We start from the raw sequence: 16,668 nt of genomic DNA on the forward strand, positions 1-16,668 counted from the left end.
TTTTTCCTATTCATAATACATAACTCAATAAATACTGTACTAGGTCTGTCAGCATGTTTTTTTTTTTATTATTTAATATGCATTTTTGTAGAAACAGTAACCCGTATTGTGTTGTCTATGACGTAGTTCACCTTGTTGAATGCAAAACTGCTGAACTGTATCATTACAGTATGTTTTCAAGGGATTTCATATCATCAGATTATAAACCAACTTCACATGGTTGTGGGAACTCATCTGGAACATGGATTACATTTTGGACAGCTGTGGGATGTGGTTAGCTTAGTCATCATTAAAACAACAGTAAAGGCATTATAAGCTGTAGAGGTTTAAACTCATTAAAGACTGCAGTAGTCATGGTTGGGGTAATGGCATTGGTTACTAATTATAATCAATGTACCATTTCTTCTGTTAGTTGTAGCACTGGAGTGATCCTATCCCTGATGCACATTGATCTCTGCCCTGTGCTGACCCCTGCAGTAATGTTAAAAGGGATTCACCACAGTTCAGCCCCATTTAAAAACTGCTATCATTGACCTCCATAGTTACTGCAAAACCGCAGGAAGGTAACAGTTTTGTCATATTGAAGATGACAGATTTTCTTTAAAAAGCACATTAGTGTGTGTTCTTGAGTGCTTTTTAGCTCCAAATGGTCTGTCATTTTTGCTCCTTGTGGCCAAAGGAGAATTACAGACTTTATTAAATAAATTGCTAGGGTTGCATGGATGGTTCAATGGCTAGCACACATGCCTTTGGTACCTAGGCACTGGGACCTAGGTCCTAATCCTAGCAAGACACTGTGCGGATTTCTTCTGGGCACTCTAATTTACACTAAATCCCAAAAACATTCAGTTGGGTTAATTGGCTCCCCTCAAGTTGACCTTGGTGTGTGTGGAAAATTAGCCGTGCAACGCCAAGTTGGGATATGGATGTGTGACAATTATAATAATAATTAAAAAAAAATGCTGCAGGCAGAAATTGCATTTACATATACTTCAAACAGCCTATAAAACACCCTGTCAACTGGTAGGCTTTCCAGATTGATAGAAGTCAACACATAAAGGCAGGGTTAATGTCTTGCAGCTTAGGCCCACCTCCATGAACTTTTATTAGTTCATCATTATAATGTACTACCTTACTAGAAAACCTTAGTAAAAAAATAAAAGAATGTTCTGAAATATTGAATTTGAAACTGAATTACCACGTCATTGGGATTTGCTAAGCTTCTGCAAATGTATGCAGAGACCTATGGATTGCTGCACTTTGTATCAGCATAGAACAGCAGGTTTTATTTTTTTGGTCTTTAATGAAAGAGTCTGTTTAAAGACAAAGACTCACAGCTATTACAAAAATAGGCTGTGTTTAGTAACCCACAGCAACCAACAGTTCTGTATAGTTACAGCAGAAAATGGTTTGCTACAATGGGTTAGAACACTTGGATTTTTACAAGAAGTCCTGTAAACAAAGACTATTGTGTTTGTGCATAATATGTTGTAATAATTAGAGAGATCATTTAAAGCCATGGTCCCTAACCAGTGTTTACTTGACTACATCTGGATTTTAGCTTTTAGCAGTTAATACAAGTGTAGTTCTTTATTAGGTAAGGTTTTATGAAAATATTTAAAATATTTTATAATATCTGAAGGGACCACAGATATTAAGTATCTAATATGCTCTAAATCATGAGTGACAGTGTAAAGGAACATGATTTCAGATTTACATAGGAAGCCTGAATGCTGTTGAGGGGCCTAAACCTACATTACATTTTCTACTGTAAAGCAATATAAACACTTGTATACAGTGACTTCATGTTTATTTTTTCTTTACATTTTATTACTTTGATTGTAACACATTGCAAATGAGGAGATTGCCAAGAAAATGTAAATAGCTACATAAAATGAGATTAGGAGAACCTGTAATTATGAAAATATGAACCATCTCTGGACTTGTTTTTGAAGCTCCTTGCTCTGTAATCTTTATCTTTGCTTTACTACCTATTAATTCACAAATGAGAAAAAACACGCAGGTATGATTATTTATTTGTATCCTTGGTCCATAGCCACAAATATGTATTTTCAAAAACAAGCAGGCAATTGCAGCTTTCATATTTCTGCCCTGGGAGGTTGTATTATTACAGCTAATAATGTAATTATGTGTTAGTAAAGGACTTAGTTAAAATCAAACAAAGCAAATGCCAGCAAAGAGTTAAAGACCATGCTAATATACACGGGTTCCCACCTAAAATCATCTATATAGCTTAAATGTGGAAAACAATAATAATAAGGTTTTGTTTAAGGGAAAAAAAAGTTAAAGTGCTGTTCATTACCACTTTGTTTTATATTTTTATGTCCACGTGTCCCAGCTGTGAGATCTTGATAAATGGATCTCTTTGTGGCTCATAACTCCCAGGACCTGTTCTGGCTCTGTACAATATCTTCGAAGTCTCACTATTGTGACCCCGAGACAGAGAACAATTCTAGCGTGCTTGTGCAAAAACCCTGAGCACTTCCTTTGCTGCATCTTTCCCACACTAAGCAGAAACACAGGAAAGGCTGAGAGAAGCAAGGTGGAAATGCAAGAACCTTCAGTACAGATCCGGAGTCCCGACACTTCCTTTCTGATTCAGCTGGCATTTACTGAAAAAAATTACCCCATTGCCAGGTAGTCTTTTGCTCTCTAACAGTAATGTGTTACCAACGGATGCAATGGACTGGGTAACACAACTACTTCACTTTAATTTCACATGCTTTTGAAAAACACTGATATCGCACATATTTTCAACCACATAGACAAGTTTGGGACAGCAATGCCGACATTATCAGAATCTATCAAGCATGGTAGTTGTGCCTTAAGCTGCATTTACTTTGTGTACTTTAATTTACCAAAATTGAATTCCTTTAGTATGTATGAGTTACTGAACTTTAAGGAAGCATTTAATGGGAAAAATATGAAGGTTGCCATTGATTACATGTATGCACAGCATATTTGCACATTATGGCAGACCCCTAGCTTTGTGTTGTCCAAAGCTCCCTTTTGTCACCAGTGCTTCCATATTCATACAGTCTTCCTCCAGGTTTGAAGTATCCTGCAATCTTTTGGCAAGGTTTGGATGATATAATTTCCATGCATGTGCATAAAAAAATTTCTCATCCTTGCTCAGAATTCTACCAAGACTGCACACTGATTTCTGCATACCAGGCTCACTGAAATCTAAAAAAAGAGCTGAAGGGCCCAAAAAACTTTAGAGATAAAACTGTCTTCAGACAGCAGTCCTTAATTAGAAATTTTAGTTCCGCTTTAATACTTTTTCAGTTACCTAAAACCAAGTATGCAGAAATCTACCCCACTGATTTTTAATCATCTGATCCAGAAATAGGAGCCTGATTTGAAGTGTTTCTTCAACAGTGTAAATGCATGATTATTCTTTCTCTCAAATTATTTGGAATTCCAACTGCAAGAACACAAACATTGGCTTCTACAATATTTTCACAGATTTTATATTCAGTTGATTTGAGGTTAACTGCAGATGTGCTAAAAGAACATTTTTTTAAACAGCCATGTAATTATGCCACAAACACACACACTACAAACCAAAAGAGAACCAACATTTGACAGCTTGTCTTTTTTTATTTTAAAAGCAGTGATAGTATGTGAGCAAAACACCTTTATCTTCCTTTACATCAATTTAGATATAGTCCAGTGTCAAATGATCATATTATTGAACATAATGAAGAGAATCAGGGGAAAATATCCAACAAACCTGGACAATTACCAGTAGCTGCCAGTATAAAATGCAGGTTGAAATCTATGTTTTTCTGTTCTCTTCAACACTCCTGAGACTCACCCTCTGCACTTGGGTGACATGGACATTGTGGTATGAGATGTAGATTGTAAGCTCTTCGGGGCAGGGTCCTCTTCTCCTGTATCACTGTCTGTATTAGTCTGTCATTTGCAATCCCTATTTAATGTACAGCGCTGCGTAATATGTTGGCGCTATATAAATCCTGTTTATTAATAATAATAATAATAATAATAGTTAGGGGATCCTGTCTTTTAATACTAAGAGGTAAGTACTTTGGGTGAAGATTGATACACAGCACAGTTCTGTTTGGTAGAGTTTGGTAGAGTCAATAGGTTGTGAGTTTTTTACGGAAGTAGATCCTAATGGGAATTCTTGTATGTACACTGTAAAGAGATGTATAATATGTTATTGCTATATAAATAAGTACTCAATACTTATACAATAGGGTGATACCTATCCCTAACTAGCCCTGTTGCTGTTAAACTAGAAACATTCACGGTATGCTCCAGATGACCTGCAGTTAATCTCTGGTACTGTACTAAAGCAGCATTGGTAATATGAATATTATTCCTTGCTTGATATTTTCAACACTTGATCATATGCACTAATGTGGACTAGTATGCATTATATGTGTGGACTACTCTTTGTCTCTACCAATGGAATAAAAAATGAAATAAGAAACATCATCTTTCCATCACATAGGGCTGCTATTCCTCCCAAAGCAGTTCTTGACTTTCACCTCCAGCACAAATAAAAAGTGAATTGCACTGGCTTCTCATAAACATGTAAGGTAAAGGTTACAATGTAAGACGTGGCTACAATTGTTGTTATGTCATTAAAATTGTCATTTCATATAAAACTACATTTCTGCAAATCTAAAGAGCTAAATCCACAGAGGGCAGAGGTCAGTTCTGATTTTAAAGTGATGACCCAAGTAGTACTCTCTAGTGAAATTAAAACTGGATGTATCTATTTATAGGACAGTGTACATACATATGTACAGCCCCTCAACTAATACATTTTAAAGGGGAATGATAGTGTTTCTTCCACTCAAACCACCTGCAACAAATGTTTATCATTGAACCGAATGACTCTATTTATTATCCTTTATTTGACATGCAGTAGGAGGCAATATGGTTGCTGCCCTTGCCCCTCTTGCAAATACCTAACAATGCTTATGCAGGTGTTTTTACATGGGGTTACAATAGGAATAAAAAAGAGAAAAAAGGAACCGCTCAGCCAGGCATTTGCAGATTCCTGCAAACACCTGCAGGTATTGCTCCTTGGCATCTAGTGCTGCCTTGGGGCATAAATATTGCAGTCAAACAATACTAGTCTGAACTTAGCTTAAGTCTTCTATGTTGTTTTTTACTAGTAATTAATATTTAGAGATAAAAAAACTGTTGCAATAAGATACTGGCAACACAGGGAGTGTCATTGCTTTTAATGTATCAGGCAACTCACAGACCTAATTTGTGCAAATAAACAGTATAGCACAACTGCTGTATAGCACTGCAAAGCAAGAAAAAAAAATTTGAGAGAATAATGGGCAACTATGGCTACTCCTGAATACTGTACATATGAAAATAAAGACTATATAGTTTTTATAGGTATACAAAGTTTTTACATTTTTTGTTAGTAATTGCATATACTAATAATATATTTTTTTAGCTGATCTCTTTTAAATGTATATTAAAAAAAAAATAGTTCTGCATTCCCTTTCATTTAGTTATTTAATTTCATTCATCAGAAAAGCTGAGCACAGCAAAGTGTAAATTAAATTTTACTATCTTAGCTGATGTTCAGAGATTTCAGTTAAACATTGACAGAAGCAATACAAATAAAGTTTTATTGATGACTTGCATGAAAGTACATGCCAGCTTATGAATCTTTCTTGAATATGGTGGGGAAATATAGCTGTATATAAAATATGTTTTCCCATCAGGTGCTTGCTTCTTTTGCTCCTAGCTCTAATTCACTGAGGTGCATTGTGGGTGAGAATTACAAGCCAAGACAAGTTGGCTCCATCACGTCCACTATTAGATCCCAAATAAAACTGACAGACAAAAAACAACATGTAGTACTCTATAAATATGCTGTTGTTGGCAAAATGTAGTGAACAGCACTGCTTCATGTATTTCTACTTGGTTTGTTTCGTTATGATATCAAAAGAGAACAAGTCTGAGAAGCAGACTTTATTCCCCTGGACATATACATGCATATTAGTCCAATTAACAAATAATTATATTTTTTATAAATATTAATATCCTTGATTCCTATAGTGGGTGATTCTTTATCGATCAGACTAATCCTTATTCCGGTATTTATGGGAATCAGAAATCATGAGTTAGCAATGCTTCTGACTTAATCACAGCTAAAGTAATTTTAAAATGTAGTTAATTAATATAAAATAAAAGCTTAAGATCTGCTAAAAGTTATATGTGGTGTCTGAAGGGCTGAATCCATCCCTAATTTCTCTTACACTTTAAATACTCAAACAATAAGATCTCCCTGTCAATATTGTGCCTATTCATCCAGAGTCTTCCTGTCTTTGTTTTCATGTACCTCCTGTTGCATCCCCTATAATGTAAAATAAATGATAAATCCACATAATGGGAATGCCTAACAATGACCCCAGCAGATGTACAGACCCAGAAACAGTGATAAATTAGGTCATATTGAAATTGTCAGATTAAAATTTTTTGCGGCCACCAAAAACTTAAACATCAGTGTGGGCCGACCCTATACGCTGTGATTTCTTATCAGACAGCTAATATCTTAAAACATAACTGCATTCACACCCAAAGGAAGTTAAGTTGTGTGTCCCCTTGCCCTAAGCTAAAATAAACAGGCTTTCTTCTTCACAGAGGCATACAGGCACTGCTCAATGCTGCCAGCTGATAGGTATGCATCTGTGTTAATTATCTATGATCAAAAAAAGTATCAATAGCCAAGGAGAACTTTAGAATCTTTTCATATTATCATTAGATGACTACAGAGATCAATACCTCAAGCTGAATTTAGAAATAAAGATTCTGACGACGAACAATCTCTGCTATACTCCCTTTAATTCTAAATTCAAAAGCTTAACCTTTAAAAAATTCAGCAACGCCTTAATGCACACTCAGAAAGAAGTTCCATTACAATTTGCAACACTGAGAGAGATTGGCATGAATCCTGTAATATTTCAAAACACTGCTGGCTATGAAGCTCCATGAAGTGCAAGTGCTATGAAGCACTGCTACATGACAATCAGTTGATAGATATCTGGCGTATTCAACACCCCAGAGACAGGGATTATACGTTCTACTCCACGGTCCATAATACTTACTCCAGACTTGATTATTTTCTGATATCCCATGATGCCATTTCACAGGTTAGCAACTCGAGTATTGGTTCCATACCCTTCTCTGACCACGCCCCAATTATAATAGAGATCTCTGGGAGGATATATGAATGTAAACCCAGTGTTCGGAGGCTAAATAAGGCACAGCTCGAAGACCCTGAACTGACCGCAAAGATTGAGGAAGAACTTTCCTCCTTCCTTGCCAACAATGCAGGATCTACAGACAATCTACTTTATGTATGGGAAGCTCATAAATGTTATATTAGAGGTCTGTTCATACAACAGAGCTGTAGACTCAAAAGACTAACCAAACAAAGACTTGATACGCTGTTACAGGAGTTGCATCGTTTAGAAATATTGCACAACAGGCTTCCAACAATGGACCTGGAATCCCAACTACTCGTCACTCGTACACAAATTTACTCCCTGTACAGAAAAAAAGGCTAAAACACAACTTACCCGTTGCAAACGGTACTACTATGAACATGCCAACCACTGTGGTAGGGCATTGGCTAGGGCACTTAGGTCTAAGAAGGCGGCCATGTATATCTCTAAAATCAAAACCTCTTTGGGCACCCTGGCACACACCACCCCTGACATTGCTAACACCTTCCATGACTATTACAGTCTACTGTATAACTTACGAGGAGACTCTAGTGGTAGGTCATCACCCGATCGCCAGATCGCAATACAGGAATATCTCAGTGCCTCCGACTTACCGACATTGTCCTAAGACATTATAGAGATATTAGATAAACCGATAACACTGCTTGAGCTACAAGTGGCAATTCGCCGAGCCGCATCAGGGAAAGCTCCCGGTCCAGATGGTCTGACATTAGCCTACTATAAGAAATTCTTCCCAGTACTAGGCCCACATTTAGTTTTAGCGCTGAATGCGCTCACTGATGGTCACACTCTTCCTCCTGACACATTACCTACTATAAGAAATTCTTCCCAGTACTAGGCCCACATTTAGTTTTAGCGCTGAATGCGCTCACTGATGGTCACACTCTTCCTCCTGACACATTAGCGGCCCACATATCAGTGATACTCAAACCAGACAAGGACCCTCTCCTATGCTCCAATTATAGACCAATATCATTGCTTAATTGTGATTTGAAACTTTTTGCCAGCATATTAGCGCATAGGCTGACTCCAATACTGACTGATATTGTCCATCCTGACCAAAGCAGTTTTCTCCCGATGAGGGAAGCCAGGGACAACACGATCCGTACCCTGAATATTATTAACTATGCACATACTCACAACACCCCACTAATGCTCCTCTCCACTGATGCTGAGAAGGCATTTGATCGGGTGGACTGGACGTTTCTGCTCTCCACATTGACACATTTGGGTCTTCCCCCTCGTAATCTGCGCTGGATAGAAACGCTGTATTCCTCCCCCAGCGCCAGAGTACGGGTTAATGGTGAACTCTCCCACTCCTTTTGTTTTACCAATGGGACGAGACAAGGATGCCCATTATCTCCCTTGCTGTTTGTGTTGACACTGGAGCCCCTCCTACGAATAATTCGTGCCAATGGAGATATCAGGGGAGTCCAGATTGGCCCCACTGAACATAAGGTAGCTGCTTATGCGGATGACCTTTTATTTTATGTTGCAACACCGGTAACTACTTTGCCGGTTCTTATGCGAGAGCTAGACAGATATGCCTCGCTCTCTAATTACAAAATAAACCTGCAAAGTCAGAGGCACTGAGTGTTACTCTTCCCAGAAAAATTACAGAGGCCTTGGCCCCTTCTTTCCCCTTCAAGTGGTCTAACTCAGCTATCTCTTACCTGACCACACAGATTCCCGCTAATCTAACGTGAATTGTAGATCTCAATTTTATCTCAATAGCTCGATCGCTTCTTCCTCTAGAGGACTTGTGTGCAACTGGTCAACCTGTACGGGGCACACTTTCCCATGCCTATCAAATCCTGTTATCTGTATATACGCCAGAACTCCCTTAATTTGTATCCCAATGGGAAGCTGATTTGGACACTTGTTTTACTGAAACCCAGAGAGATATGTTACTTCATTTCTGTCATAAGGCGTCCATATTTGCAACAAATATCAGGAAACCAACTACAAGTTGGCCACTCGCTGGTACAGGACGGTGAAGCCGGTACAGGACGGTGAAGCCGGTGCAGGACCGGTGAAGCTTGCTAAGATTTTCCCGGGGTCGGGTAGCACCTGCTGGAGATGTGGCGACACACAGGGTACGCTACTGCATGTTTTCTGGGAATGCTCAAAATTGCAATTATATTGGAGTTTGGTAGCTAATATTATCTTAAAGCTTACAGAAGTGGATATAAGGGGCAATCCGGCCCTGGCACTTCTTCATGTTTCGGACATGTCCTGCAGGTGCTATAGTAACTCTCTCCTGAGACACCTTCAACGAACGTCCGTTCACTTTCCTGTCGTGCACATAGTTCCTCTATCGCTTAAACGATCGTATCTATTGTGTGTACAATATCTACGAATGATCGTGCCGTTATCTCTATGTGCAGGATCGGTGCTATACGATCGTTCATATATATCGTGCAGGATCGTTCGTCGTTCGTTTTCCAGCGATAATAATTGGAAGTGTGTACGTAGCTTTACACACCATTAGAACAATCTGTATAGCTAGCCTATCCAAATCCCACTGCTATTGTTATATATGTATTTGTTACTTCATAGACACATAGTACAGGATACACAGATTTAAAAAAAATTAGATGAAATAATTATCATTGACATAGAATTTTCACTGTATCAGCATATTATATGAGTCACAGTGCCCAACACTGGAGGAGGACAGCTACTTGGCAGCAAAAGATTTGCATATTGGCATTTATTAAAAAATACTAACATACTGTAAGATTTTTAGCTGTATCACAAACTATAATGTAATAATATCATTTTACATCAGCTCTGGGAAAGATTTTGGCTAGGGTCCCTTAAATGTTTATCAAACCTTAACACTATATAAATTCCATTATGAGATAGGATCAGTGCATTTCCCATTGAGCTTCAGATTGAGAGTCCTGGGATCATTGGCCCTGTGAAATATTATGGTTATCCTTTTATATTTCTAAAGTGTCTGCATATTAGGCTGTGCTATACACTGATTAATAAAAGGGGTGTGAATTGCGGACTCCAGGCAGTATCCTTCTACTCCACAGTAGAATGATACTGCCTATAAGACCCTACAACTCAGCAAATACAGGTAACCATTAAAATGATAGAGATCACCCAGTTTACATTATTTGCGTTCTATTTAATCTCCTTCAGAGAAAGCACACACAGCTCTATACAGTAGAAGTGAATCTATGTAACTGTTTTACTTTCTTCTGCTTGCATCACTTTCAAACTTTCAATACATGTTGGGATTTATTTGGTGCATGTGCAAAACTTTTTATCACTTTTTGTTATCATAAAGCTGTGTAAAGACATGAAATTTTTGTCATTGGAAAGAATCTTTTGTGATTGTTTCCAATGATAGTAGAACAAAAGACTACTGTACACTCATCAGAGCAGTTCTTTGGAGAGAGGAGTGGAGAATATTCCAGCATCACAAGCAGGTGTGTTCTAGGATCAACACATTCGAGAAGCAGTTTGTGTTAAGTCTAAGTGCAAAGTCTGAATCAAACATTTAACTACTAAGTAGATTATGCCATCTGTATGTATCTAAATGTCTAATTTTGAATTATGGCTATAGTGTGCATTTAACAGGGAAAAAATGTGCTATAATATTTCAAAAAGATCACAATTCCAGGTTCAAGAATACAGGTTCCTGGTGTGGAAAGTGAAATTGTCTTTATAATGAGTTCTTTTTATGTAATGCAGAAAAGCTCTTTGCCAAATATGCAGCTGCACAACTTGTCCTGGGTAAATGATGTCTCAGATTTACAAAGTTCTATGTATAATTTAGCAACGCCAACCAAAGACACAAAAAACTTTAATGTATGCTGTCTATTAATTGTGCAATCAGCCATAAAAATCATACATTCAGTTAATGTGCCATGGAAAAGCCACCCTGCTCATATACGTTAATCAGAAATGTATTTTGCAATGGATAATTAGTTCTGCATGCAAATAAGCATTTGGCAGCATATGGAAGAAAATAACAGGTTTATTCTTCCTTGTCTGATAAAGATAGCTACAGTAATATCTGAAGGTAGGAAACCTAACAAAATGAATACATATCATATGATGAATACCAATAATGTCTCCCTAAGATAAGTGAGCAATGGTTTCTTCCCAGTAAATTTCACTCTCATTATCAGTGAAATAATGCATTGCTTCCACAGACCTACCATAAAGCACACTTGACCTGTGCTTGTGAAGGTTTATGGAGTATCCAGGCTGTTTAAAGCATTAAGCCCTTATGTTTTAGCCAATAAATAAGCATAAGGTTTGACAGCCGATAAGACCTTAACCCACCTAGTCACTGCAGTCTGCTTTTTTTTTCATGGTGAATTATATTCACATACTCTATTTTTCTTTCTTGTACATGTATATGGAAATTCTTGGTGATAAATCAAACAATTCAGCACCGTTGCATAATCATTATTACCTCTCTTTCTTTAAAGTGCCAAGTTCAAAACATTCAACACAAATGAGTATAACTTGTATATCTTTGTACTATAATGATTTTCATGCCATGATAACAATACAGCCTAATGATAAATGCAACAAGATGTCCATCCCTCCCTAGACACAGTATGTCACCATTACTAAAATTACTTTTTTTCATGAACATCATTTCATAAGAATTACTTCTTAAATCTGCTCATACGCTATCATTCAGAAGACAATGTTATTGTACAAGCATGATTTCTGAAATTATTTTAGGGATAACATTACTAACTTCCACTCATTTAAAAGAGCACTCAAAACACACTTTTTCAAACTTGCCTACCCATCTTCTTCTTTCTTTTGAAACCCTCACTATTTCCCTCTACTACATATCTCCCATCCTATTGTGTGGTAATTCCCCCACCTCCTAGATTGTAAGCTCTTCGGGGCAGGGTCCTCTCCCCCTATTTCACTGTGTTTATTTGTCTGTAATTTGCAACCCCTATTTATTGTACAGTGCTGCGTAATATGTTGGCGCTAAATAAATCCTGTTTATCATTAATATTAATAATATTAATATTATTAATAAAAGTAATATTATTAATAATAATCACATTAGAATTTTCATTAGATTTGATTGAAATGAAAGCACTTTCAGAAGCAGAGTTCTGCAGTGATAGCTTCCATATGCAATCAGAACAGGATTAGTGAAAATATATAATAACCAAATGTGACAATGTAGTACAGGCATACAGTTCAACCACATATAAGCTACCGGTATGTAAACACCTGACGGTCACACCTCTATGAGGTTGTCCCCCTAAATTGTTGTTGCTATAACAGCCTCCAATCGTCAAGGAATGATTTCCACAGGAGTTTCCGTATAAATGTATTCCCATGAAGCCAAAAGGCATTTATGAGGTCAGGTAATGATGATGGACAGATGACCTGGCTCACAATCATCTTTTAAGCTCAACAATTTAGCATATTTGTACAGTGCATGGTCTTATTTTACTGAGGATTCAATGTAAATGCAAGATTTTCCTTGACAACAATCCACATATGTGGTACAAATAACTTATTCAATCAAGTAAGTAAAACAATCCAATGTCATGACAATATTATTTGAATGAAATTATAAATAACAGATCATTTGATTCAAAATATGAAGGGTATATTTCAACACAGGACAACGATTATTGTATGTTTCAGCAATTACTTCTATGCAGATTTAAAAGTGAATGCAATTGCTGGGAGGATAATGAGACCAATGCTAAGGCACATATAAAAGTTAACATACATTTATGAGTGACTAATACTCTTCAGACTGGGAGACATCATAGAGCTAGAAGCATTCATGGTATAAAACAACTTACATTTTCTGTATTCTTGCAAGCAGAATTCTTGGACAGAGTAATCAACTAGCATTATGTTTCCAAATTTCTAATGATGCTATTAAAGTGTGTGTAAGTGTACTTATAGTGTATGTGAACCTTGACAAGGATTGTCTTTTATTTGCTCCCTTTTGTTCTGTTTATTATACCGTTAAAATGTTTTGTTATATCATTTTGATAAGTGCAACAATCACAGACAGATATTTCATGAGCTGATCACTTTCTTTGCTCTTTGCCTTCTTATCAGTTAGCATAGTTCCCAGCTCTCTCTGTGGACTACAGAACACATTTCACTAAATTATAAAGAATGAAAGGGAATAATCTGTTATGTAGCCCAAAATCAGTTATGTGCTTGGGTACAATGCTGTTCTGCCAGAGATAAAATACAATGTTAGAACCTTGTCATTTTATATTACTCTAAGGACTCTAATAAGAAAACAGGGGACCTGATATTCCATCAAACATTCCCTGGTAAGGCTATTAAACACATAGACCTGGAAGATTCCCACCAGGGGATTGGTGGGATTGTTAGATTCACTGCTTTATAAATACTATTTCAGTTCTTGAGTTTATAAAAGCTTTTTTCCAATTGAATTAAAGATAAGTCCTCTGTATGCAATCTAATGTCTGATCAGAACACAGGAGCACTGCACTTTGTATAAGAAACTCAGCAGAATCAAACAGTTTATCACCTACACATGCAATCTTTTTGTGATTTTAATAGAAACTGTTTGTAGTAAGTTGTATTGATTTTATAAGTTTATTGATGTGAAAGTTGTTTAAAACTGTGAAAACTGCCATGTGTATATACAATATATATATATATATATATATATATATATTATATATATTGTATATATATATATATATATATATATATACACACACACACACACACACACACACACACAGAAAATGCTGTGTGTCTATGTACTTCAGTGATAAATACAAGCTATCACACAGAGAGATGACCCGCTTGCAAAGTACATATGCAGAATTCAATTTCAGGACATACAGCGATTTCCAAGAGTACAAGCCGGAGATTGCGCCCTCTGGTGGTACATACTGCACAACGTTTTAAAAAATAGTAACACTAATTGAAAACATGTCCAAAATAAAGACAACATAAATATCCCAGCCAAACAATTACAATCACACATTCTTGAAATAGCTTTATTCATAAAGGAAACATATATGATGTTATAATGATGCAAGGCTGTGTGAAGGTCAATGTAAGGGCATTAGAGTGTGTGTGAAAGTGTGGAGATCAGATAATCAAGATTAGCAATAAAACTCAGATCAATACACATATCTTACAGATGATTTGTGCCAGTCTAGAGTTTGCAGTGCAGTGCCAAGGCTGGGCAAGTCAGGAGCAATGCAGATGAGAGGTGCCAGGCTTTGAATCTAATACACTGACTTGTATTAATGTTTTGTACCTGCTCAACCTTAAACTTTCACTGCAGCTACACTAGCTGCCAGCATCTGATCTCAGCAACGCAGCCCTCTGCCAACTCCTGATGTTCCCATCTCATAAACTGGCAATCATTTCTGCCCATGTATTCCAAGCAGGTCACACAATACACCAATAAAATGAAGGTAAGTCTTATGCAGAAATAAATGTAAAAAGTCCCTATTATAACCGTTGTCATCTATACAGTATATAAGTATGTCTTCCATTTCTCATGTTTACCAATACACACATATGAGTCATGAGTTTATCCCAGGATCAGAGTATCTGATGGCTATGCTGCACTTTCAGCTGTCAGCTAGCCAATCACACAAGACAGCCACCTGCCATGGAAAACATCACATAAAGCAGCTAGCCAATCCCTACAGTCCCTACCTGTACACAAACCTGCAATCACGGCTTCTTACCTGAGCTGCCCTGAAGTCCTTGGAGGAGAGTAAAAGCCAAAGTGATAAAGTGCCTCATCCCCATGGTGCCAGGCAATGGGAGGGATAATCAGAGTGATAAGCAGCTAACAGAGAATAAGAAGTCCATAGATGTCAACATTCAGCAAGGACACTGCTGCTGCTCCCTCCTGCTGAGGAGCTCCTGGATTGAAGAGCTCAGTTCCTGGAATCCACCTTCTAGATGCAGAGTCCAGAACTCTATTCAACACCCAGCAGCTTGTACAGGCGTCAGGCAGACATTGCGATCCAGAAGTGTTGTGTCTGCCTGTTTGTAGAGGAAAGTTCCTTTTCCTTGCAGGTGCTGCTGATCAGATGTATGCAGAATAAATCACACAGCCTGCACTTCTGCACAAGTTTTTTTTTATATCTAAATATCTGCGTTGCGAATATATATATATATATATATATATTTTTTTTTGCTTTCCAGATTTCAAAGCCCCTAGGGAGAGATTGAGTTTTCACTCTAATAAAAAAGAAATGCAGGCAGCAGGAATCATGTCATTTACAAAGTACATGGCTAGTCAGGAGTGGCTGCCTTCTGGTGTCTTGTGCTGGGATGTTTGCTACAAGCTGGGATCCTTTATACAGAACTCCAGAGGAAGGAGATACGTCAGAGCAGGCAAGGAACCTCTCATGTCACCATGCCTCCAAGGCAGTTTTTCCTGGCTCTGTTCTAGCCAAAGATTGCAGATTGTGCTAAATGCCTGGGTCTTAAAGGATCTCAAGAGAAAGAATACTAGTGCTGCCCTTTTTGCCCTCACTGAGATGGATCACTGACAGGTAGATTACAGATATTCACTGGGGATGACCTGAAGGATATAACTAATACCATGCTGTACTGACCTGGAGATTGTGCACAGATCAGTATACATTTCACAATGGAAAAAAAAAGAGGAAAGATATGTTACCCAAAAAAAATATCACCAGAGGTAGAGGCTTTTAACAGAAGTCACATGCAAAGTCTCTTTTGCTAAAAAAAAAAAAAAATCCTGGCACCTGGAGGCTTATTGTTTTTTTTCCTACACTGCAAGGTGCATGCATCATGCAGCGTTAAGACTGGACCTTTATGCGGCACTGCTGCTAATAGACCCAGGGGTAGGGTACAATGTGACACGGGCGCACACACATATTGAATAACATAATTAGTAGCCATCCAATAGCCGAAGAGGATAGCAGTTGACCTGGAAAAGCCAGCTGCAAATATAGCAGAACACCAACAAAAAGGTATGTGCATACTTGCCAAATATGGCAAAAGCTCACCAACACCAGTTGGTCTCATCGGATCTGGCTTGACCCGGAGCAATTACCGTATTCATGGTATAAGCCACTGTACGCAAATGTCGCCTAGCCCCACTCCCCCCATTACACTTCTTTTTTTCTTATTTTCTTTTTCCTCGTTTTCTCCTTTTAACTACACAATGCTGAAAGTCTTGAACTGCATAGATACATTTATCTTTCATGTTTAATACGGTCCTGTTTAGAGGTAAAGACAATTTCTCTCACTGACTGATAGACCGCCCCCCCATGACAGAGCCCCCACCCTGGAGACTCCCCCCCAAGGACAGACCCTGTCCCCAGTGGACACCTATCTACGTCTCAGACAGCCCCACCACAAAGTTCAGACCTTGCCTCAATGACAGACTCAG

The 16,668-nt window shown here is 37.8% G+C and overlaps 1 protein-coding gene across 1 annotated transcript in view; it reads right to left on the bottom strand.

Annotated features, from left to right (window-relative positions):
* The window catches only part of LOC140344309 (vascular endothelial growth factor receptor kdr-like), a gene marked incomplete in the record, with an annotated part of 140,408 nt that extends 124,840 nt beyond the window's left edge, over positions 1-15,568 (bottom strand). Inside the window, 1 exon segment of the mRNA XM_072431382.1 lies at positions 14,984-15,568. Coding sequence (XP_072287483.1) covers positions 14,984-15,047 — 64 coding nt within the window.
* Positions 15,569-16,668: the final 1,100 nt, after the last annotated feature.

Source organism: Pyxicephalus adspersus, chromosome Z, assembly GCF_032062135.1.
Source record: "Pyxicephalus adspersus chromosome Z, UCB_Pads_2.0, whole genome shotgun sequence".
In the NCBI taxonomy this organism is placed as follows: Eukaryota; Metazoa; Chordata; class Amphibia; order Anura; family Pyxicephalidae; genus Pyxicephalus; species Pyxicephalus adspersus.